At 45.2% G+C, this 25060-nt stretch overlaps 1 protein-coding gene across 1 annotated transcript in view; it reads left to right on the plus strand.

The window, feature by feature from the left end:
• AGO2 (argonaute RISC catalytic component 2) overlaps nucleotides 1-25060 on the plus strand; it is a 75164-nt gene that overhangs the window by 16029 nt on the left and 34075 nt on the right. The window contains exons 2-3 of the mRNA XM_038760021.1: nucleotides 17864-18059; nucleotides 24140-24260. Coding sequence (XP_038615949.1) covers nucleotides 17864-18059; nucleotides 24140-24260 — 317 coding nt within the window. The remainder of the gene's footprint in view (nucleotides 1-17863; nucleotides 18060-24139; nucleotides 24261-25060) is intronic.

Raw genomic sequence — 25060 nt, forward strand, 5'->3', positions numbered from 1 at the left:
TTCCTAAATATTTTCCTATTGGGAGCCTTGAACTCTCAGTTCTGCCAGATTGCACATTTCATTGTCCTTTTTGGCTAGAATGTGGCAGCAGGATTAGGGAACATTCTTCCGGCAGCCCGCGTTCGTCTGGCTATATTGTATGATGCTGTGATGGAAGAAGTGGTTGCACATAAGTGCTTGGCATCAGTCGCACAACTCCCTGGCCAAAGGCAAAGTCGGACAGACGTTTGAGCTTCTGAGGTCTTGCCTCTGAGTCACCTTTGATAGGCTCAGTGCTGCCTTCGATCTGGTCCTTCAAGGGGTTGCAACCACAGTGAAATCAGTTTAGCGAACCGAGCCAGCCCCAACCAACAGAAATGGGTCGGGAACTTGCCCTTGCCCTGACCCCCGGCCTTGTCACGGGTGCAGCTCTCCAAGGGAAATCACTGTGCTCTAGAGCCAGGCTGTCACATCGGAAGCACTAGCTCGTTCACTGCAGTCATTTCTTCCCACAGTTTGAATTTCCATTCTTTGGAGCATTTTTGAGGCTGAAGACTAGGTTGCTCTTTCTTTTTCTTATGTGTTGTAGGAGAAGCGGCTGGCTGAAGTGCCTTCCAGTCAACAGCATTTGAGTACCAAGGGGAAATTGAGAAAAGACCAAGACAGGAGTCTTACCGTTTGACAAAGGAGAGACGCGTGTGCGTACACACACATGCACCCACCCACCCTGCCCTTTGCAGTCGAGGATGCTGCCGCTACTTACAGTGAGAACTTAGCAGTGCAGGTGTTGAGGCAGAAAGGACATGTGCTGCTCCAACAGCCCAATCCAGCTGTGTGCAAAGATTGGCCTCTGCAGTGCCGTTGTGTTTGCCACTCACAGCTCCCAACCCGACTCTCAGATCAATCCCTCGAGCTTCTAGTGTGGCTGAAGCTTCTCCCCTGAGGGAAGCAGCGCTGTTTCGTCAGCGGCAGAATTGGAACGCCTGCTGTGTGCCCAGCTCTGGATAGGTTGCTTGGGAACCTACAGGAGAAATAGATGTGGCCCTGATCCTCAGGATACAGTCAGTTCCCCTCTGGTGTCGGGGTTGCATTTTGCAGAACCCTTGACTGCCATTCACATCCATTTCTTCCAAAGCTGAACGATGTTCTACCCTGCCAGTTGTGTTGTCAAATGAACGTTCCCTCGTTCTTCAACAGCGTTCCAGCCAGAACGCTGAACTGACAGTCTGAGGGGGAGATGAGTGGAGTGAGATTGCAAACGTGCTGCAGGTAAAGAGAGGGAGAACAGATACAACTTTTAAAAGAACCCAAAGTCCAGAGAAGTTGTTACTTACTTCAAGAATGTGGGAGAAATAGACAAGATACCAGGCATCCTGACTTCCAGCTTGGAGCTAGCTTGCACTGCCTCTTCACACCATGGGAAACCACTGTCAGCACTGTGGAATGATACCTGTGTTCTGCCTGTAATTCCGGTTCCTGGAACAACCTTGTTGATTTGTCCCAAGGTTTTTGTCCATTGACAACATGAATTGGGACCCTGCAAAAAACTGATCATGGTGTGGGTCAGGCTTAGGTACATCCTTTCCTGCTGCTGGTTAGGAACCCTCCTGAAGACCAGAAAGTCCCCAGCGTGGTGACAGGTGGAAGAGAGTAGCCTAGTGGAAAGAGCCCGGGCATCAGAGACCCTGGATTCTAATTCTGACTCTGCCACTTGCCTGCTGTGTGACCTTGGGAAAATCACTTAACCTCTCCGCCTGTTCCTTCATCTCTAAAATGGGGTTGAAATACCTGTTCTCTCTCTCCCTTTGACTGTGAGCCCCATGTAGCACAGATCAGTACTCTTTTTATTTTGGAGATGTCAGTTGTGCTCTGGTTTTACCAGCCACACATGCATTTATGGATAAAATTTGCCAAGAGTACAGTCGGTGCCTAACATTGGTGGCTAAGTATATTTGATAAGGTTTGCTTATCAGACATTTCAATGACTCAACTCAAAATCAGCTCTTTCACTATTCCTTCATGAGTTTCACGTGATGTAAATATAATATTAAACTCGTGATTGTTAAAGTCGTAATAAATGGGATTTTAATAGTATCTTATATTGGAAGAACAATGTTTAGTGGATTGTAGAACTTGTGGGTGTGTGTTTGTGTAGCAGATCCCTGGGTATTGTTCATTGGAAAGCTGAAGGAAAGGAGGACCGAGGAAAGGTTTTAAGCACTTGGGGAAGTAAAACAGCCTCAGATAATGCCGGATCCCAGTTGAAAACTGAGAGTGGATTGTCTGCCAAGGATAGTCCCGGTTCTGCCACTTGTCTGCTGTGCGACCTTTGACAAGTCACTTCTCTGTGCCTCAGTTACCTCACCTGTAAAATTGGGATTGAGACTGTGAGCCCCACGTGGGATAGGGTCTGTGTCCAACCCGATTTATTTGTGTTCACCCCAGCACTTAGTATAGGGCCTGGTGCTTAGTAAGTGCTCAACAAATGCCACAGTCATTATTATTATTATTAGACCAGTGTGCTGTCCTGCTACCCAGCAAGGAGTGGCTCTCTTTAAGCAGAAGCTTCTTCATAAGGCATTAGAGGTAAGAAGACAGAAGAGAAATCTGCCCCAAGCATTGAGAACATCAAACCTGGCAACTCGACAAGGAGCAGCCTTTTTGTGCCTATAATATGGCCAAGACTGTAAGTCTCACATTGGCCTTTTTAGTCACGCGAGTGGGTGGATTTCACTGGGAGTAGTGGTGTAGTCTTCAAATACAAAGGAACGTCCTTTTGAGCTAGGTATATAACAGATATCAGAAGATATCTAATTACAATATTACTCTTAATTTTTTTCTCTCTGGTGAATGCAGGTGGGAAATAGAACAATACTCCACACCCATGTGATTCCAGTCACTACCTTCTACCGCCACAAGAAATAGTCCAAAGTTAATATCTAAGGTGAATGGCCAACCAATTTTCATTGTCAGTGTTTCCAAAAGTAAAGTCCTGTTTGAGTGGCGGGCTGGTTCGCATGCCCTGGTTTGGGGCCGTCTTAGGACCTCGGGTCAGTCGGTGTCGGCAAATGCAATGTCACCGCGACCCCACAGTTGCAGGGATGTCCCCTTGCATTTTCCAGGGCTGCAGTTTCCAGTGGTCTTCCGGAGGCATCCCCAGTACATGGAGCTCTCCCCCAAGTCAGAAACAAGGCCAATGCCCTCCCCTTCAACTGGGCCGCACTCCTCTACTGTAACTTGGGCAGTGCCCCTGGACTTGCCCAAGCAGAGCACTAGGAAATGGACAAGATCAGAATGAGGAGAGGGGGCTGACCAGTTCACTCAATAGTATTTCTGGAGCAATAGTAGTTGTTGAAGACCTACTGTGAGTCGAAAGTAATCGTAATAATAATCATTATAATGGTATTTAAGTGCTCACCATGGGTCCACACATTGTACTAAGCACTGAGGTAGATTCAAGATAGGTCAGGCACAGTCCCTGACCCATTAGGCACTTCCAGTCCAAGGGGGAGGGAGACTACTGAAATAGGCATTTGGGAGAAAACAATAAAAGAAAAAACAAGGGACATGCAGGCTCTAAGGAACAAAACCTCTTCTACTCAAGCTGATGAGGCTGGGCTTACTGTTAGTTCTGCATCAGCCCATCCCAGGGTTCCCCTGGCAGGGGCCGGAACCCGGCTGCTAATCGAAGAGGCTCATCTCCTGTCTCCTGAGTGGGTGGGGGCCCCACAAATGTCCTCTCATGCCTCTCATTCTCCCCTGCGCTTCCCCTGGACTTTGATGTTACTAGGTTTCTGTATTCTAGGCACGGGACCAAGATTCACTGCACATTCCCCACTGGCCACAAAATGAAATATCACAGACCCGCATGCTTCTGGCTAGGAGTCCCACCTGCCAGGGTGGCTATTTAAGAAGCCGATTCTATGTGAAGAGTAGGTGGGGCGGGGGAGTAAGTCTGATTGGAGCCCTGGGGCTGCCCCCTTTTCTTTTGGGCAGGAAGAGGAGAAGATGGAGGAGAAGGGTGCTCTGGCACCTCTGCATGTCAAGGATGGGACCCTCTGACAACGTTTAACCATTCAGTATTTCACTAGGAATGAGTCGCTAAATCATCAGTAGTTTTTAGTTAAGTAGGGATGAACTACCTTGTTTCTGCATATCTGATTGTGTTTGTCTTGTCTCCTCCCATGAGACTGTTCGTTCCTAGGGAGTGTACATCATCTCTTTTTTTTCCCCTGCACCTCCCCCTAGCACCTGCATAGGGCTGTACCTAATATGGGTCCTCATCCCATCTTATTGACCGTTGGCAACTCCATCTCAGTGGAAAGCCAGTTCAGCACCTTGGAAGTTTTATCCATTCGAGTCTCTAATTTTTCAAACTTAATTTTTTCCCCGAATGTTAGGGAATTCTTTCTTTATATAAAGCCAGGATTGAGGTAATGATATGTCTCTCAAGTAATTCTCAGACCTGTAGTTTGGGGAACTTTAATCGCCCTATCATTTTGGTCATTTTTTTAAATAAATGTTTTCTTAGGGGTTTGCAGTCATTCCAAAGAGACTGCGTTTAAATTGGAGTCAAAGCTTCATTAATTTGGAAAATTTACCTATGTTCTTTGGAAAGGTTACAGAAATCTTTGGATTGCAGAATTGCTGTGTGTGCTTGAAGAAGATACCACTGATGGTGAAATTCACCAGTGGGTTGTGTGAGCATGTAATGTGTGAGTGTGCATCTGAAAAGGTTAATATGGGACTCACAGTTCTGGGATCGTTTGCCCTGCCTGGCATTGTTTTAGCTTTGCTGTCCTTGTCTCATGATCCTTGAGGAGTTTCTGCTCAAAAAGGGCAGCTCCTTTCTTAATTTCAGTGTTCTGCCAGGCCGGCTATGGTTTTTGACTGCCAGTTTTCAGTTGTAATGCTGCAGTCTCTGGAGCTTTTATTACTGAGTCCTTAAAACGGTACTGTGTCCTTAAAACTGTCCTTAGAAAAGTTCTCAGAGCTTAGAACAGGGCTTGGCACAGAGTAAGTGCCTAACAATTACCATAATAATAATTATTATTATTACTATTAAAACGTTCCTCTGTTCTCTTTGCTTCCGTTTTCATATTCCCGCAGGTGTTCGGGTATCCTAGTGTGATCCATTCTCTTCAGATGTCCCACCCAGTGAAGCAGTGTTGTAAGTGAGCCTAATAACTTCAGTGTTAGGAGACTGACTTTGTTCTAGGGCTTCCTTGTTTGTGATACTTAAGTGTTCTTTCCTTTGGATGTTGAGTATAGCCTGGAGGTGACCCTGGTGGACCCACTCAAGGTGTCAGATAAGAGCAGGCCAAACATAGAGATGGGCAAACAGCATGACAGCTCTGTAGAGCTTTAGTTCAGTCTGGATCCTCACACCGTGCTGCAGACTTCCAGAGGATGTGCTGGCCTTCTTGATTCAGTTTTCCTCTTCCCTGGCTCTCATTGCATCACTGGGCAGCGTGCTGCCTTGGCAACAGAATTCTGTGACAGGGTTTTGGCTCACAGTTGCGCGTAGAGATTTTTGGTTGTGAGTACGGCTGTTCTGATGCAGGCTAATACATTTCATCATTTTTACTCCAGACTTCTTGTCGGTCCATGATCTCTGGAGAAACATTCTGCAGTCATTTGCATGTCTTATTTCGGGTGGGGGCAGGTGAGAAAGTGCCCCTAGGGCTCCGTCATCAGCGAACAGCATTCTTGAATGACTGTTCGAGAACTTTGTCGATGCTTGAAGGCTTTTGAGTTTTCCGGAAGAGTAGAAGTGTACTGTAAAACCTGGCTCAGGGTCTCTTGTGCGTCCTTCAGCTGGACTGCATAGAATCATTCGTTCTTTCGATCCTATTTATTGAGCGCTTTCTGAGTGCAGAGCAATGTATTAAGCGCTTGAAAAGTACAATTCATCAGAATCAATACAACAGGGCCCTTTCGCAAGCAGTAATGATCATGGTCCCTTGTTTTTCACACTGATCATATCTTAGCTCTCAAAATTCAGAACTGGGAAGAAATTCTTTTTCATTAGTTACTTTAAAAAAAATCCCTGGGAGTCCTAGAAATGTCTCTGTAATATTGAGAGCCAGATTTGGCACTGACAAGACCCCTACTCACCGTGTCTTCTGTGTCGCCTTTGCATTTGGGCCCTTAGAACCGTTGATAAGTCACCCCACCTTCAGTCCTACGGCATTCAGTACCTAACCCTATAGATTGCCATTTCCCCTATCTGTAATTGATTTTAATGCTTGTCTCCCCTCCTAGACTGTAAACTCTTTGTGGGCAGAGAGCCTGTCTACCAACTCCATATTGTATTGCACTCTCCAAGGCACTGAGTGCAGAACTCTGCACCCAGTAAGCCCTCGGTAAAGCACCCACTAAGCACTCAGTAAATACCATCGATTGATCAGCGTGGCTCAGTGGAAAGAGCACAGGCTTTGGAGTCAGTGGTCATGGGTTCGAATCCCGTCTCTGCCACGTCTCCTGTGTGACCTTGGGCAAGCCACTTAACTTCTCTGAGCTTCAGTTACCTCATCTGTAAAATGGGGATTAAGACTGTGAGCCCCATGTGGGACGACTTGATCACCTTGTATCCCCCCCCAGTGCTTAGAACAGTGCTCTGCACATAGTAAGCGCTTAACAAATGCCATTAGTATTATTATTATTATCAGGATCTGTTTTTGAGTTCTCCGGAGGAGAGTAACAAAAAAGTTTGGGAAGTGTGGAGAATATAGCCGTTTTACTAATGTGACCAAGGAGCAGAAATGGAAGGAGTATCAATCAATCAATCATATTTATTGAGCACTTACTGTGTGCAGAACACTGTAAAACTTGATCTGATTGAGGGGTGATGAGAATCAGATTTCTAGGCCATACATTCATCTTGACTCCTAGGGGAAAGACAGGAAGTAATGGTTGTTTGTGATTTTCCTGTCTGAACAAGTGCACTCACATATTCAGGGAGAGGGAACAGTAAGGTTGTGAGATTAGGTTTCACACAAAGTAAGAGAAGCAACCGTTAAGCCAAAGGTAGCTCATTCAGCATACTTTCCAAGTGCTTAGGAGAGTGCATTACACCCAGTAAGTGCTCAGCATGGGTATAAATGAATATATAAGTGCTCGAGATGGCCGCTGGGTTTATATGACCCAGGATGCTGGGGATTAATCAGGAAAGGCATCACCGGGTTTGTGAAATGGCAGAGGGGTGGGAGCAGAAATGCCCAAACTCCCACTTGTAGTATGAGCAAGAGGATCCCTGGACCCGCTCTGCCAGGCTGGGGTCACTGTAGCAGATGCCCCTCAGTCCCCCCCCGCCACCCCACTGGAGACTCATTTGCTCCCAGCCTAATTTTAGGCACAGGAACTAGAGGGGGAAGGGAGAGGAGAGAGAGCAAGGGAGGAGGTGGAGCGGTTTCTTTAAGGAGCTTAATCTGTGGCATTTGCCTGCAGCTGGAGGAGGTTCTCTGAATCTCACAGTACACAGTGTAGAACAAGATGCTGTCTTCAGGAGATTGGGGCGGTTCTCTCATTGCTGCAGTGCTCAGATAGTGAAATAAAACATTCTGCCTTTGAGCATCTTCAAGACGGGTAGAAAATGAAAGCTCGACTGTGGCCCATGATGAACCTTGACCTCGGTCTTCCTCTCTCCTATGTTTGCCCCCGGCCACCTATTTTTTCCTTCTTAATATTAGCCCTCACAAGACAAAAACCGTTGCCTCCATTCAATGCGCTTCACCAAGCAACTCGACCCACCTTGAATTTGACTGGGCATTGTGAGCTAGGGAGGGTTTCCTTCCTTACTCAACTCTTCTCGTAGTGATTAATATTGGTCTGCCGGAAAGCTGGTACTTTCTCAAGGTGTAATTGGATAGTTAGATTAGGGTTGCAGAGAAACAGAGATGGTTTAAATGAAGGGAATGGTTTAAAGTGTGTCTCTTCACAAACTGATAAGACTGTCATTTCTGAAGAGCAAATTAGCCATTAGAACAGAAAAGTCCCCTCTGTAACTACATTGTCACACTTGATGGCAAATGGATTATTGATTTGTAATGAAGGATACTTTAAATTCTATTTTCCCCAACATTACAATTGCTGTCTCACTTTAGTTTTAGTGTGTTGACCCAAACTCGGTAAATTTTTGTTATGCTCATTAGCTGTTTTTACAATCGATACATTATGTGCTGTATAAATTGTAGCGTATCATGTGCTTCCCCATTTTTAGATTGCCAGCCCCTTTGAGAAAACTAATAATAATTATAATAATAATAATTATAGTATTTGTTAAGCACTTACTCTATGCCGAATGCTGTAGTAAGTGCTGGGGTAGATATAGGATAATCAGGTCCCACATGGGGCTCACAGAGTAAATAAGAGGGAGAACAGGTATTGAATTGCTGTTTTGCAGATGAGAAGTGAAGCGACTAGTCCATTGTCGCAGAGCAGACAAGGGGCGGAGCCAGTATTAGAACCCAGGGACTCTAAATCCCAGACCCAGGCTCTTTCCGCTAGGCTGTGCTGCTTCCTGAGGTCAGTTGGAAGTGTACCTATTTTGGGGGTAAAAAATCCGATCCACTGCCTTAGCCAAAACTAAATAAGATGCTAAATAGCAAGTGAATTGTGGGTCCTGTGGCCCTAGGCACTAAGGAAATTTTCAACAGGAAATGACGATTTGACTTTCATCTTCTGCACCGCTTCTCTTTCACCCCCTCCTTCCTGCCATGCTGTTTCTGCAACGGGATCTGTATTTGAGAAGAGAAGCAAGCACTCTGAGAGACAGCTGAAGGAGAACTGACCCAGTACTCAGACTCTAGGCTTTACATGAATGTGACCTAAAATAGTAAATTCTTTAAGAGTGTTTATATTGAGCCTTCTTCCATTAACATTCAGCTGGTGGCTTAAAAATCCCCCTGAGTGTCAGAGCCGGTAATCAATCAATCAATCAGTGGTATTTGAGCACTTACTGGGTGCATATTCATTCATTCATTCATTCAGTCGTATTTACTGAGCGCTTACTGTGGGCAGAGCACTGTACTAAGCGCTTGGGAAGTACAAGTCGGCAATGTATAGAGATGGTCCTCACCCAACATTGGGTTCACAGTTTAGAAGGGGGAGACAGACAACAAAACAAAACATGTAGACAGGTCTCAAAATTGTCAGAACTAATAGAATTAAAGCTGTGTGCACATCATTAACAAAATAAATAGAATAGTAAATATGTACAAGCAAAATAGAGTAATAAATCTGTACAAATATATACAAGTGCTGTGGGGAGGGGAAGGAGGTAGGGCGGGGGGATGGGGAGGAGGAGAGGAAAAAGGGGGCTCAGTCTGGGAAGGCCTCCTGGAGGAGGTGAGCCCTCAGTAGGGCTTTGAAGGGAGGAAGAGAGCTAGCTTGGTGAATGTGTGGAGGGAGGGCATTTCAGGCCAGGAGGAGGACGTGGTCCAGGGGACAGGCGAGAACGAGGCCCAGTGAGGAGGTTAGCTGCAGAGGAGCGGAGGGTGCAGGCTGGGCTGTAGAAGGAGAGAAGGGAGGTGAGGTAGAAGGGGCCAAGGGAATGGACAGCCTTGAAGCTTGATTCATAGGTTGACAGGCAGCCACTGGAGATTTTTGAGGAGAGGAGTAACATGCCCAGAATGTTTCTTTACAAAAATGATCTGGGCAGCAGAGTGAATTATAGACTGAAGTGGGGAGAGACAGGAGGATGGGAGATCAGAGAGGAGGCTGATGCAGTTATTCAGTCGGGATAGGATGAGAGATTGAACCAGCAAAGTAGCGGTTTGGATGGAGAGGAAAGGGCGGATCTTGGCGATGTTGTGGAGGTGAGACCGGCAGGTTTTGGTGATGGATTGGATGTGTGGGGTGAATGAGGGAGCGGAGTCGAGGATGACACCCAGGTTGCGGGCTTGTGAGACCGGAAGGATGGTAGTGCTGTCTACAGTGATGGGAAAGTCAGGGAGAGGGCAGGGTTTGGGAGGGAAGATAAGGAGTTCAGTCATGGACATATTGAGTTTTAGGTGGTGGGCAGACATCCAGATGGAGATGTCCTGAAGGCAGGAGGAGATACGAGCCTGGAGGGAGGGAGAGAGAGCAGGGGCAGAGATGTAGATTTGGGTGTCATCAGCGTAGAGATGATAGTTGAAGCCGTGGGAGCGAAAGTTCACCAAGGGAGTGATTGTAGATCGAGAACAGAAGGGGACCAAGAACTGACCCTTGAGGAATCCCTACAATAAGGGGATGGGAGGGGGAGGAGGAGCCTGCAAAGGAGACTGAGAATGAACGGCCGGAGAGGTAAGAGGAGAACCAGGAGAGGACGGAGTCTGTGAAGTGGGGGTACAGTTCGAAAGACTTGGTAGACATGTCCCCTGCCTACTAGGAGCTTACAGTCAGAGAAGGAGGTGGTATGGGCGCAGACATTAAAATAAATTATGGATATTTACCTGAGTGCTGTGGTGCTGAGGGTGGGGCGAATATCAATCAATCAATCAATCATATTTATTGAGCGCTTACTATGTGCAGAGCACTGTACTAAGCGCTTGGGAAGTACAAATTGGCATCACATAGAGACAGTCCCTACCCAACAGTGGGCTCACAGTCTAAAAGTGGGCTCAAGTGCTCAAAGGGTACAGATGTAAGGGCCTAGGTGACGCAGAAGGGACTGGGTGGCGGGATTGGGGCTGGGAGGGGCGGGGGGCCGGGCAGATTGAGGGCTTAATCAGGGACGGCCTTTGGGAGATGTAATTTTAATAAGGCTTTGAAGGTGTGTCTGTGGTATGTGAAGGGGAGGGAGTTCCAGGCCAGAGGAAGCATGTGGGTAAGGGGTCGGCAGTGAGATAGATGAGACAGTGGTACAGTGAATAGGCTGGCAGTAGAGGAGTGCGTTGTGTGGGCTGGGTTGTAGTAGGAGATCAGCAAGGAAAGGTAGGAGGGGGTGAGCTGAATAAGTGCTTTAAAGCCAGTGGTTAGGAGTTTCTGTTTGATGTGGAGGTGGATAGGCAACCACTGGAATGTCTTGAGTGGGAAGAAAGGACTAAATTTTCATTTTATTATATTTTTTTAGAAAAACAATCCGAGCAGCAGTGAGGGAAGGACTGGAGTTGGGGGAGACAGGAAGGAGGGTGGTCAACAAGGAGGCTGATGCACTAAATCAAGGTGGGGTATGACAGGGGCTTGGATCAGTGTGGCAGCAGTTTGGATGGAGAGGGAAGCAGTGTGGTGAAGGTAGAAGTGATTGGATTTGGTGACCAGTTGAATGTGTGGATTGAATGAGAGAGATAAGTCGAGCCCGGTGCCGAGGTTACAGGCTTTGTGAGACTGGAAGGATAGGCCTTTTAGACCCTGTCAGATTTCCATCTAACAGGACCTGATGTTTTGATAGCATTACTTCCTTCTGTTAATATTAATTTAACAGATTGGGTGTAATTTTGCGGGCAGTCCTTAAGAAATTTATAGCTTTAAAAAGTGAAACCCATTCACAGTTACACCCCTGCAGGTGCCCAATACACAGGAGCTAAGTTAAAGTAATTGCCCTAAATTGTCCATGAATGAATGCAGTGCTACCGTAATAAATGGAGCATGAGTAAAAAAAAAAAAATACAAGGCATATGTAAAACACCAAGAAAGTTAACCTCAGCACCAAACCGTATCTGTGTTGGGTAAGAACCACTTGAAGCTTTTAGGAAGAGAAACATTGTAAGCTAATGACTCAGTGTTATTATTAGCACTCTCGATTCCGTAGTCCAATTGAGAAGTCAGGTCACTGTGAGACTGCCTGGGACTAGAGCTAGAAAACATGAAGGAAGGCCACGGTTGCCATGGCAGCTTGTAAATCCTGAGCTGCTTGCTCAGAGCAGGAATCCAGACCCAGAAGGAAGCTGCCCAGAACAGGAATTTGGGGAAGACTGCCCTGCTAGTGAAACAGGATTCTCAAAGGAGGTGCCAGCAGCCTAGCCTGTGTACCACAATTACCAGTGGACTCAATCAGTCACTCATTCAGTCAGTATTTGAGTTCCTACTGAGCACTGTCTTGTCCAGAACTCTCCTGGAAAGTGAGCATATCTGGTCGAGTGCTCATCTGTACCATTTCTTTTACCCTACTACTTCCTTGGCAGTGAGGAGGAATTTCAGAACAGTCGATGGTTTCTTGGGATTAATTTCAAGAAAAACTACTTATTTGATCCAACTGACCATCAAACACCCATTGTATGTTTTTTCTGAGAGGGAGTTAACTGTCCAAGTTTTGAACTCAATTATCTGTTTTTCTGGAGGTCAATGAAAGCAGTCCCTTATCAGGATGACCAACCTTGAAGTCTCTCCCCCTCAGGTGAAGGAAGCTACAGAAGCAGCTTTTAGGACTAGGTCTGAGCCCGGAGGGCCCCAGCAAACCACCCCAAAGATGGAAGATGGGGTATTTGCCAAGTGTTTACTATGCACTGAGCACTATACTGTGTGCTGTGCTAGGTACAGTAGAAGCACATTAGACACAGTCCCTGACCCACATGGGGCTTGTGTTCTAAGGGGGAGGTTGAGCAGGTAATATATTCCCGTATTTACAGATGAGGCAACTGAAGCACAGGGAAGGTAAGTGACTGGTCCAATCACCCAGCAAGCAAGTAGCAGAGCTTGTGCTCTTTCTTCTTGTCCATGTTGCACCTCTAAGGGTAGTGCTCCTCCAGGAGAGGCAAGGCCATGTTTTTAGGGTTATTTTATGGGATCCTCTGGACTTGAGGAAGTAGTAAACATGGCAAAGCTCGGTCATGTTCTTCTCAGAACGGAGGCCCTTTGAGGATGGTGAAATCAGGACCAGATTGAGCTGCCTCTTAGGGCCAGAGAGTCGGTGAGTGACTTCATGGTGGGCACTGGTGGCTAGCCTCCCTCGCCAGTCCCCTAAATTCTCTCGTTGACTTTTCCATCTGGTTGCTGCCAGCCTGCAACTGACTATCCCAAGAGCCTCACACTAGACCATTTCTGAAATGGTCATTTAGTCTCTCTAGTGCCTGTTATTGGCAGATTTGGCCTTGGGTATGTGGTAGCAACATATATTCCTGTTGCTACAGTCAGCAGCGGGAGAGTTGGAAACAAAACACCCTGAGAAGGAAGAGTGCAAGCTGGGGCATGGTGGGAGAAGAGGGAGGATAAGTAGTAGGGGGAGAATATTGATTGAGGCCCTTAAAACCAATAGTCAGTAGTTTCTGCTTGATGGGGAAGCTCCCAGCTTGTACTCTCAGGAAGTCGAAGGGAAAATGACAGGGAAGTGACAGCAGTCCCTGGCCTCACAAGAATGAAGTTTCAGAGTCCCATGGCCCAAGGAAGGTTCAGGGGGAAAAAATTTCAGGGCCAACGCAAGTTCCTCCCTGTTTTCCCCATTTGCCTGTTCTGGTTTCTCATAGGTGCATCTGCTTCCACTACCCTTTCCACCTGCTTCAATCCCCTATGTTTGTTGTAAGGATTGGAACTGATCAGAATGGCATGGAGTTAGGGAAATTTTGTGATTGTGAATTATAGCAGCTTTGAGGTAAACTAGTGAGTTAGGCATTAGTGACCTCAGGCACCTCCTTGCCTCTGTTTTCTTACCTGTAAATAGTTTGCAGTGTAAATTAGAAAATTTTGTGGTGACTGGCTATTGCTTGCCCTTTCAAGAGTAAGCTATAATTAAGTGAATGGTCTCCTCTTCCTAACTGTCAAAGTTAACAAAAATCCCATCAGTTTCCTTAAACCAGATTATTGATGTAACCTCGCAATTTCAGGAAATCATATTTCCCTGTCTCATTACATCAAATTCATGTAACATAAGGCTTTCTTCACAGTTAATCATACAAGTATAATTACATAGGATTATACATCTGCAATTGAAGTTGTCATTATTGAGTGTGAGATTTTTATCTGCATGGGCCTGGTGGCAGATCAGTGAACCCCAGCAACCCATTCTGAGTAGTGGCTGCGATCTGGGTACGGACAGCGCATATGGGAGAGCCATTTGCAATGGTGGCCCCAACTCGATTCAATTTGACATTCTTGCTGGGGAGGAGAGTAGAAAGGAAGGTCAAAAAGAACCAACATAAACTCCTGACCATCGACTTCAAGGCACTCAGTCAGCTCTCTCTCCTGCACTTAGCCTCACTTCTATCCCACTACAAACCAGCCCACCCACTTCACTCCTCCAACACCAACCTACATACACTGGGCTTCCCTCTCATATCTCTCCATAAGCCCCTTGCTCAAGCTCTCCTTCCAGTGTGGAATTCCCTTCACATGCAACATTCCACCACTCTCCCTATCTTCCAAGCCTCTCTAAAATCGCATCTCCTCCAGGAAACTTCCTTCAACTCATCTCTCCACCCTGTTCCTCCCCTACAGTCCTGTGTCACCTACACACCTGAGTCCTCACTCCTGAAGTTCTTAATAGTCACCCTACCCTCTCCCTACCTAAGTACTAAGGTACCTATCTTTAACTCTTGCATCCCTTATGTGTTATTTTTTGTGGGCTCCTGTCTCCCCCACTGGATTGTAAGCTTCTTGAAGGCAGTGGTCTTGTCTACTAATTCTGTTGAATTCTCCCAAGCTTTTAGTGCAGCATTCTGCACAGAGTAAGTGTGCAATAAATGATTGATTGATTGATTGAAATGAATCCAAGGATATTCAGCTTTAGAAAAGGAAACTGAAAAAAAATTGGACCATGGTTAGAAACGGGCTGAAGATAGTAGCTGAGAAATGAAATAATTTGTAGACACCTTGAAGCTGTAAAAAAGAAAGAAAAACACCATTTTAAATAAACAGATGTAATGTGTGCAACCGACCTGAAAAGCCAGTGCTTTCCAGCAGATCTTCAGGGCTACCTGACAGGATTACAGAGAGAACAGGTCATTCTTTTAAAATTGGAAAGTTCACATGTTGAAAACAGGAAAGTCCGTAAAGCACGCAGGGCAGGTGCAAACATGAAATGAGGTGGTCAAAAACGGAGGTTGCGGAGCACCTAGCAAGGAATGCCAAAGCTCAGATGAATCCAAAGCCGAAAGGCCATCTGCGGGCAAGTGGAGTCACTTGACAGTCCAGGGATTAAAGGAGCATTTAGGGAGGAAAAAGCTCAGTGGAGTCTTCAGGTCTGTCTTTACTGACGGAGCATGGGAAGTCTTCAGTTTGGTACACATGCAGGCTGAGAGCGGACGTAAGTGAAATCTTCTGAATCCTGAAAGGTGTGGGCATCATGAACCTGCGATCGTTGCTCACCAAGTCCCAACACCGGGGCCAGGAGGCACCTATTGAATTGTGAGAGTGGTAGGTTCCCAACATGCCACAGAGAAACACTTTTCTAAACTACGTTTGGTAAGGAGATGGAATTAGCGAAAGCGAACTCTTGAAAGTAATTAATGAATTTCATTTCTGCTACCAAAGGAAGTTGTGAAGATTGAAAGTATCAACAGGTGTTCAAGGGGAATTTGTACAAATCCACAGATGAGTAGTTCAGAGTGGGTTACCAAACAATAAATGGTATTGATTGAGCGCTTACTGTGTGCAGAGCCCTGCACTGAGCGGGTGGGAGAGTACAGTACATTAGAGTTGGTGGGCATGCTCCCAGCCCATAAGTATCTTGCAGTCTAGAGGGAACGGTAGAGATGTAGAGGAGACAAGTGTTTGGAATGGCAGGTTGTACAGCCCTAGGCATTTGAATGGATTTCAAGAAGGGCAGTCTTCTTGTGTACAATTCTTTCAAGTTTCCTGTTTTCCCTGTCAGAGATAGAACACTGAACTGGATGGTGCATTAGTCCACCCTGGTAACATTCCTTATATGCTACCTGGTATGCACTTGAAGTTAGACTTTTGCCGTGCCATTGGTTTTTTTTTTAATGGTATTTGTAAAGCATTTACTATGTCAGGCACTGTACTTAGCTCTGGGGTACACTACTAGGCCACACTGCATCTCGTATTTTGCTCTTGGCATTGTGGATCACCATTTCTATTTCTGCCACATAGCGTCAAAATATTGTTGAAGCCTATGATGGAGGAGAGACACTTTTGATTTTAAATCTGTTTTCCAATCTATTAAACAGCCTTGGGAGTGTCCACCTGTTCTCTTATTCATTTTGTCTCCCTCTATAAAAATAGAACAAGAACACCCAGATGACACACAAGACCAGAGAGCTGTAGGATTTCCACAGAGGGCAGAGTTTTGCCCCCTTTTTCAGGTTAAAAAAAATTGATCACAGTTGTGGGTTTTTTTGTTTTTTTTTTCATTCAAATTTATAAAAGCTAAATGTTTGGGGTGGCTTTATGATCCAAATTATAATCTATGATATATAGGACCTGTATTGGGGTTAAATAGTAGTAGTAATAGGGCTAGGGGGTAGTAGTGGTTTCTGGAGGCTCAGAAAAACATTAAGGGTCATCAGGATCACACATTTTCCCCAGGTGGATTCTAGAGCTAAAAAATACTTGGGTCTAGTGTGGAAGAGCGTAGTTGATTTAACTAATTTGTACTGAACTTTAAAATAATCCGTGTTGCGGTTCCAAACTTGGGTAATGTGGCCCAATAGTGTTTAGAATAGAGAATGAGAAAAAGAACTATAGAAAACTATTATTCTGAGGAAAGCCTCAACATTTACAAATATTTTAATTTGAGAATTGTGAGTTTTGTTTAGAATACCAATGTTTTCCCTAATGTACACAGGGAGTAATGGCAGGGCCCTATGATCTAACATCAATGGTGTGGCCAGGGAAGTGTGGTCCCAGAGGGAACATTAAGCAACTTTCCAGCTTTGACTGGGGGAAAAAAAGTGATGTTTGAAATATTTCCTTGGCTTGTGTGGGTCAAAAGTGTGATGAGAACAAACCATGGGTATTTTAGTGCCATACGGTTGTTTCTAATTAATGCCAGAAATATAGCAGCCTCTGAAGCTGAGCTGTTTCTGTAAATGTCATATTTTGGATATTGCTGTGTTTCTCTGGTAATACAAGTCAGAAAGTGTACTTATCATGTCTGTTTTCAGTTTCGTTTAAGTTTGAACCAACAGAACACAGTAAAATTTGTAAATCTAATAGTGAGTGATGTAACGACTAACTGCATATTTGCTAACTAAATTGGAAGTGGGCATTGAAGCTCTACAGATTTCCATTTAGGAAAAATTATCTTTGGCGGTGCTAATTGCTGTATTGTGGATGTATCTTTCTAGCCATCATTCTGCACACATCTTCCCATTCCTCTGAAACCTCCAACAATTATTCTTTACTGTGGGCATCAAGGAGAAACTTGTGACCATATGCTCTAAGACCTTCAGTCAGCTCTTTTCCCTCCTTCTTATCCTCACTCCTCTGCCATTGTACCCCAGCTTACACTCTTGGCTTCTCTCAAGCTCACTTACTCATTGGGCTTCTTTTTCGCCTCTCCTGCTGCCGGTCTCTCGTTCACAGCATTCCCACTGCCTGCTTCTAGCTCACACCCTTCTCGCCGCCCGCCTCTCCTCCTTTGAATCTAGACAGGCCACAGCTTTCTCCATCTTCAAAAGTCCTGCTCAAATCACATCTGTTCCAAGAGGCTTTCCCTGCTTCATTTTTACTCTCCCTAACTGCCACCTCAGCACTTCTGCATCACCTGGACCACTTTTGTAAATACTGACATTCCGTAATACTTAAACACTAACTTATGCACCTATCCCCATTTCCTTCCTCCTTTCTGTATATTTTTGTCTCTCCCCAACAACCCCCTCCCCCCCCCACCTAGACTGTAAGCTCCTTGAGGACAGAGATCATATCTACTAGCTCCCTTGTACTCACTCTCTCAAGTGCTTAGTAGAATGCTGGGCACAGAGCAGGTGCTCAAAAAATACTGATTGATGATTGATTACGTTTCAGTTTTGAAGTAACTGGTTGTGGTATTTGCTTGACTGTTTTTCAGTGCTTGCACCTCCTCCCCCACCCCCACCACCAATACAAGGATATGCCTTTAAACCTCCACCTCGACCTGACTTCGGTACCTCTGGGAGAACAATCAAGCTGCAGGCTAATTTCTTTGAAATGGACATTCCTAAAATTGACATCTACCATTATGAATTAGATATCAAACCAGAGAAATGCCCTAGAAGAGTTAACAGGTAAGTGATTGTCCTATTTTTTGTAACCTGAAGGGAGTCCTTCATAAAAAAGCCTAAATGATAAAGCAGTAGCCATTTCTTTGAAGATCATCATATCCCTGTAATTATTCCAGAGGTTGAAGTGTTTGGGAAGTTTAAGAATTTTCCAAGTTTAATTGATTAACTAGTGATTGCATTTGTTAAGCACTTACTATGTGCAAAGCACTGTTCTAAGTGCTGGGGAGGTTACAAGGTGATCAGGGGTCTTAATCCCCATTTTCCAGATGAGGTAACTGAGGCACAGATAATTTAAGTGACTTGCCCAAAGTCACACAGCTGACAATTGGTGGAGCTGGGATTTGAACCCATGACCTCTGACTCCCAAGCCTGTGCTCTTTCTACTAAGCCATGCTGCTTTTCATTTTGTACCCTCCCTTCTAAAACATGCCTATTAAACTGATTATTACTTGGAAGGAGTGAATGGTGTATCCTGAGTGAAGGGTGTAGTGGTTCCAGTGAGTACTTTGAGAATTCTAGGCTGTGAGCCCGTTGTTGGGTAGGGATTGTCTCTGTTGCCGAACTGTACTTTCCAAGCACTTAGTACAGTGCTCTGCACACAGTAAGCACTCAACACATAAGATTGAGTGAATTAACCCTTGATGTTGGGGGATAGAGCATTCATAGAGATGTGTTTTCCTACCCCCTTTCACTGGCTGGGGGAGAGCCAACTTGCTCGAAAATGCTTTGGGATGGAAGAGAGCAGACTGATGTGTTCTCCATCACTGGTTTATGCCACATGGATCAATCTAGAGTCAACAGTGGGAAGCCTTACACAAGGGCAGAGGGTGGAGGAACTTAGAGGCAATTGCATTATACTTAGGACCCGATCAGGCTTGTGTTGGAGAACTAGCCTAATGACAATTGGGAGTTGCAGCAAGAACCACAGGAATAGAGCCTCAGGAGAGCTTGGGGGGTGGAGAGGCGCAAGCTGAAGCAGCTTGGCTTAGTGGAAAGAGCACAGGCTTGGGAGTCAGAAAACATGGGCTCTAACCCCAGCTCCACCACATGTCTGCTGTGTGACCTTGGGCAAGTTTCTTCACTTCTCTGGGTCCCAGTAACCTCATCTGTTAAATTGGGATTAAGACTGTGAGCCCCATGTAGGACAACCTGATTAGCTTTTACCTACCCCACAACTTAGAACAGTGCTTGGCAAATAGTAAGCACTTAAGACATGCCCTAATAACAATAACAAGAGAAAGTCACACCCCTGACATTCCCATCTGAAACGCTCTTGCTCTGTGAGAGTTCCTACCCCTTAGGGAGCAGATATTGTTTGGTCAAAAACCCTGGCCATTAATTGAACGAAGCCATGGGGAAAGTTTAAGGAATTCGGGTTAATTACTCTAGAGAAGAGGAAGAGGCTGAGAAGTTCCACGAAAAAACTTGAACGAATGTGAAGAGCTTTTGGGCTGAGGAAGGGTACGGGCAGGTTTCCAGCTCCCTTGAGGAAAGAGTAAGAGAAAATGGAGACGAGCTACTGGATTTAAGCTAGACGGGTTCATTAGATATCGTCAGGGGTTAGAGAAGGAGAGTGTCATTATCTGGAGGTTTTAAAACGAGAGTGGGATCTCACCTGTCTTTGCTGATTGAGGCATTCCAGATCTCTCAGGCTGGCCACACATCCTCTTTGGAGGGGGGTGAAAGGGGATTTGTCTAGGGGAAGTTATTTTCTGTAATTGATGTGACCTCGAGACATATCTAGGTTAAACTGCAATGCATCTTTGAAGCACCTCTGGGGAGAAGTTAGCATTCGGAAATAATGGAAGGAGTTTTCAAAGTTGTAGTGGGCCGGCTTCTGTGGCTCTTCAGGAGGGCTTGGTGACTGGAGCCTTGTGGAGCGAGAACGGCAGACACTCTCCACTTGCCTCCACGGCTCTTTTCTTGGGACCCTTCCACACTGAAAGTTTTCCAAGTATCGCAGGACAGAGGAACTGCAGGGGGACAGACAGGATGGAGACGGGGACTCAGGCTGAAAACAAGGCTCAGTGGACTGTCTGACTAACTTGCTGCTAGTGTTTTACCCAGTGCTGAATGAGGAGGTTTGGGGCTGGGGGTGCCATTTGAGAAGTGATGGGGATGGTGTTTCGCCTCGAGTTGAGACTAAGTAGAAACAGAGAGGGACTATCAATAGGACCAGAGCTGGTTGAAGAGCTGAGTCACTCAGAGTTCTGTCTCATGGTTAGAGAGCTTTCCAATCCAATATTACCCAGCTGAGTGCATGTGGGGGATGGCTGACCAAGGAGAAATCCCCAGAAGCTCAGTATAAAGGAAGTGGGAACGACCAGCCTATAATTCAAACAGTCCACCTATAAAATATTACCATTTCTTAATACTGGGGGAAGAGTTAGTTTCTGGCCTTCTCCCTAGCCATTGCGTTTTCCTTTTCCTCTGCCTGAGACTGTCTCTCGGCTTCAAGGCTGTCCATCACCTCGCCCCCTCCTACCTCACCTCCCTTCTCTCCTTCTACAGCCCAGCCCGCACCCTCCGCTCCTCTGCCACTAACCTCCTCAATGTGCCTCGTTCTCGCCTGTCCCACCGTCGACCCCCAGCCCACGCCCTCCCCCTGGCCTGGAATGTCCTCCCTCTGCACATCTGCCATGCTAGCTCTCTTCCTCCCTTCAAAGCCCTACTGAGAGCTCACCTCCTCCAAGAGGCCTTCCCAGACTGAGCCCCCTTTTTCCTCTCCTCCTCCCCATCCTGCCCGCCCCACCTCCTTCCCCTCCCCACAGCACCTGTATATATGTTTGTACAGATTTATTACTCTATTTATTTTACTTGTACCTATTAACTATCCTATGTATTTTGTTAATGTGGGTGCATCTAGCTTTATTTCTATTTGTTCTGATGACTTGACACCTATCCGCATGTTTTGTTTTATTGTCTGTCTCCCCTTTCTAGACTGTGAGCCCGTTGTTGGGTAGGGACCGTCTCTATATGTTGCCAACCTGTACTTCCCAAGCTCTTAATACAGTGCTCTGTACACAGTAAACGCTCAATAAATACAAATGAATAAGTGAATGAATGAATGAAAGGGAATTGAGCCACCTTTGAAAGGGGGTAAGTAATAATAACAATAATAATAATGATGGCATTTGTTAAGTGCTTACTATGTGCAAAGCACTGTTCTAAGCTCTGGTGTAGATACAAGGTAATCAGGGTATCCCACATAGGGCTCACAGGCTTCATCCCCATTTTACAGATGAGGAACTGAGGCCCAGAGAAGTTAAGTGACTTGCCCAAAGTCACACAGCTGACAAGTGCCAGAAGCGGATTTAGAACCCATGACCTCTGACTCCCAAGCCCGGGCTCTTTCCACTAAGCCATGCTGAATCAGTACTGTTCACACAGGGAAAGGAGCAAGCAGAGCAGAAGGCAGAGGGCAAAAGGGCTTTGTGTTCCCCTGAAGTACCTTAGATTAGATAATGTGCTCTTTCTCCCCCTGCTTCCACCTGTAGAGACAGGGAAATATTCGTAAGGAGAGGATCTGTGTGATCTGAGGGTGCTAATGCATCTCCTGATTAGTAGTGGCTGCTGTTTGACAGTGGAAGAATATTTTTGTATTGTGTCAGAACAAATGGATGGCTCTGAATTTGGAAACCAAAAATTACACACAAGAAAATTACCCACTCTGGATTTTAATGAGGAGGAGAAAGAAAGAGGGCCGTTGTTCAAGTTGGAGCCATTCCCTCAGCGCCAGGGAGAGCGTGTGTGCGAAGAATCGGTTGGTAGTATCACAACTAATTGAAAGTGTTTTGACATCTAGAGACATGTTGTCGAGACTTCTGTCATTTGGGAAAGCACTCCGATCCCGTGACTGTGAAAGACTTATTTAAATCAACTATTTAAATTATAATGAGAAGGAACATTAAAAGTGTTCTGGCAAACTGGCAGTTTTACATAACTTTTATAAGTATAGTTTGCCAGCAGCCTACCTTGATTTTCCTTTTAATTGATAACTTCTTAGTCCCACGCTGTGGGAGCTGAAATACGATTCCTTATTCTTCCAAAAGAGAAACCAGGCCAGACAGCTGGTCCATTCAACCCAATAATCTGTCTGGGTAAGTGGCACCAGGGGATATTTGGAAGAATACTGTGATGATTACCTCCTTGACATCCATCCCCATGATTTGGGGTGTGCTGTTGAGCATTCCTAATTTTTCTCTCCTAATTGCCCATCAAGGACCTACCATCTATGGACATATCAAAGCCCTTCTTGCCTTTCTGATATCTGTAGCTTCCCTCTCTTATAACTTCCAGTGTCAAGATCTCGCCCATTATTTTCTCCAAGCCTTTCTTGACTCTTATTGATATTGTTGTCTGCCTGCACATCTGCTAATGGTAGCAAAATTCATGCGATCTGCCATATTAAAAAGTTTTATCCTGTGTTTGTTTTGAACTCACTACCTTCATGTTTCAATGGGTAACCCGTCGTTCTGGTGATTCGGGATTTAGTAACAACCGATTCCTTATTCACCCTGTTCCCTACCCTTCATCATTTTGTTGACTTAATGCCCATCGTCTCTTTGGCCATCTTTCTTATACAAACAGGATTGGTCAGGGGTGAGGGTGGGGGAGTGGATCCAGTATTTGTTCACTTGGCATTTCTGGTGAGCACCATCCCACCGCTTGTAGGGCATTTGTTTGTGTAAAAGAGTCAGGTCATTTAGAAAAACCAAACCTATCAAGCTCTTCCCAAGGGTATCTTGTTTGATGGGTGAATTATTTGTTTGAAGGGGTAAAGCAGCCAGTCTGAAGAGTGCCTGTGGGTTCCTTCTTTGTTCTGCTGCCCTGGGCTAGTAGCGTTGTTTGAGGGATGGTGGGATATATGTACGAGAGATCTAGGCCCACTGATGCATTGCTTCAATCTAGCCTAGGTCTCTCCTAATGCCATGGGGTTTTGTTAGCAGCTCCAGCTAGTAAGGACCAAGAATAGAAATAATTATATATATATATATATCTTTTAGACTGTGAGCCCATTGTTGGGTAGGGACTGTCTCTATATTTTGCCAATTTGTACTTCCCAAGCGCTTAGTACAGTGCTCTGCACATAGTAAGCGCTCAATAAATACGATTAATGATGTATATATATATATATATATGTATGTGTGTGTGTGTGTGTGTACACGCATGTGGAAAAATTCATCTAACTGTGGTACCGTAAAATGCACTCTCTTGGAAAGAAAAATTCTGATTCTTGAAATCATTGCACATTTTTTTGCTATCCCTAGCAAGCAACAGTAATGGGCTCCCCCTGCTCATTAAACGTCATCTAGTCTTAAAATATTACTCTAATGCTGTTTGCTTTTAATCCCTTATATTTGCGCTGATAGCCCGCAAGTTTTCTGTGAATGAAAATGTTGCCTGTTTTCAGAAAATCCTTATGTGACAGAAATGAGGCATCACATTTTCCTGAAAGTGTAATGCGTTCTTTGGAAGCAGAGCTGCTCCAGTCATCCTTACCCAATGCTTTGTTACGAAAACCTCCCATGAGGCGCCTTGAGGTCTGTTGTGAAGTTTGGCCCAGTGCAGCCGTGGTAAACTTGTTGTGGGCAGGGAATGTGTCTGTTATATTGCTATATTGTGCTCTCCCAAGTGCTTAGTACAGTATTCTGCACACAGCAAGCATTCAGTAAATACGATTGAGTGATTGACAGCATTTGAGATGCATTTTGCCAGGAAAGCTTAGCAGTAGGGGCTGGGTCTGTGAGTCATGGACCATGGGGATGAGTCCCATTTTGACCACTAACGAGCGTTGAAACTGGGAGGAATCCCTTAACCTCTCCGTTCCTCTGATCTCCTGCCTGATGAAAATGTGTGTGCAGGGATGTTAGGGCGATGGAGTGTAAATCAACCCCTAAAAGCTTTGTGTTACAAGATTGGCTATCCTTTCTTTGAGGAAAAATGAAGTTCATATTATTAATTTAATATGTTGGAAGGGGTAAGAAGTTTTTGATATGTGTTTTACTTAAACTGCGAAGTTTTAAAATGGATCTTTTTTTTCTGTAATCAGATTCTTTACCAGGATTCTCTCTTCGTTTCAGAGAAATAGTGGAGCATATGGTCCAGCACTTTAAAACACAGATCTTTGGGGATCGTAAGCCAGTATTTGATGGAAGAAAAAACCTGTATACAGCTATGCCACTTCCAATTGGAAGGGATAAAGTAAGTTTAAAAAGTAGTGTGCTTCCAGATGGAAGTCCACCATGCAATGAAGTTCAAATAAGCTTTTGAACCAGCTAGTTCCTGTTCATTTTCTCTGAAGGTTTGACAGATAAGTACAGAAACTGAAAAGAGGTAATTTTCTTTTCTAAGTGCAAATTATTTTCATTTGTGGAAATGTTTTTTTCACTCAGATTGTTATCATGTAGTGCCATAAGCAGTCAATCAGCCAAGGAGGATTTATTGAGTGCCCTGAGAGTGCCTGGCAGTGTCCTAGGTGCTGTGAGGCATGGTTTCTTTCCGTCTGCGTGGTTCTCTTTAAACTGTAAATTCCTGGTGGGCAGGGAATATATCTACCGACACTTTTGTATTATACTCTCCCAAGTGCTTAGCGCAGTGCTCTGCACACAATGAACACTCAATAAATACCATTAAATGATTGATATGAAAGATAAGACAATCATTGGAGCCCCTGCTGGAGTGGGGTGGGCAGGAGCTTTAATTACTCACTCGGTCAGTCATCTTGCTTTGTGCAGAGCACTGTGTTAAGCACTTGGGAGATTACGAAACAACAGAGTTAGTAGACACATACCATGCCCACAAGGCGCTTGCAGTCCAGAGGTGATGAGAGATCTTAAAATAAATTGTGGGTATATACATAAGTCCTGTGGGGCTGAGGGGCAAGGATGACTGTCAAGACTTAAAGGCTGCAGATCCAGGTGCATTGGTGACACAGAAGAGAGAGGGAAAAGGGGGAAAGGGGGCTTAGTTGGAGAAGGTGATGGGAGTAGAACGTTGGAAAT

The sequence above is a fragment of the Tachyglossus aculeatus genome, chromosome 18 (genome assembly GCF_015852505.1).
Source record: "Tachyglossus aculeatus isolate mTacAcu1 chromosome 18, mTacAcu1.pri, whole genome shotgun sequence".
NCBI lineage: Eukaryota > Metazoa > Chordata > Mammalia > Monotremata > Tachyglossidae > Tachyglossus > Tachyglossus aculeatus.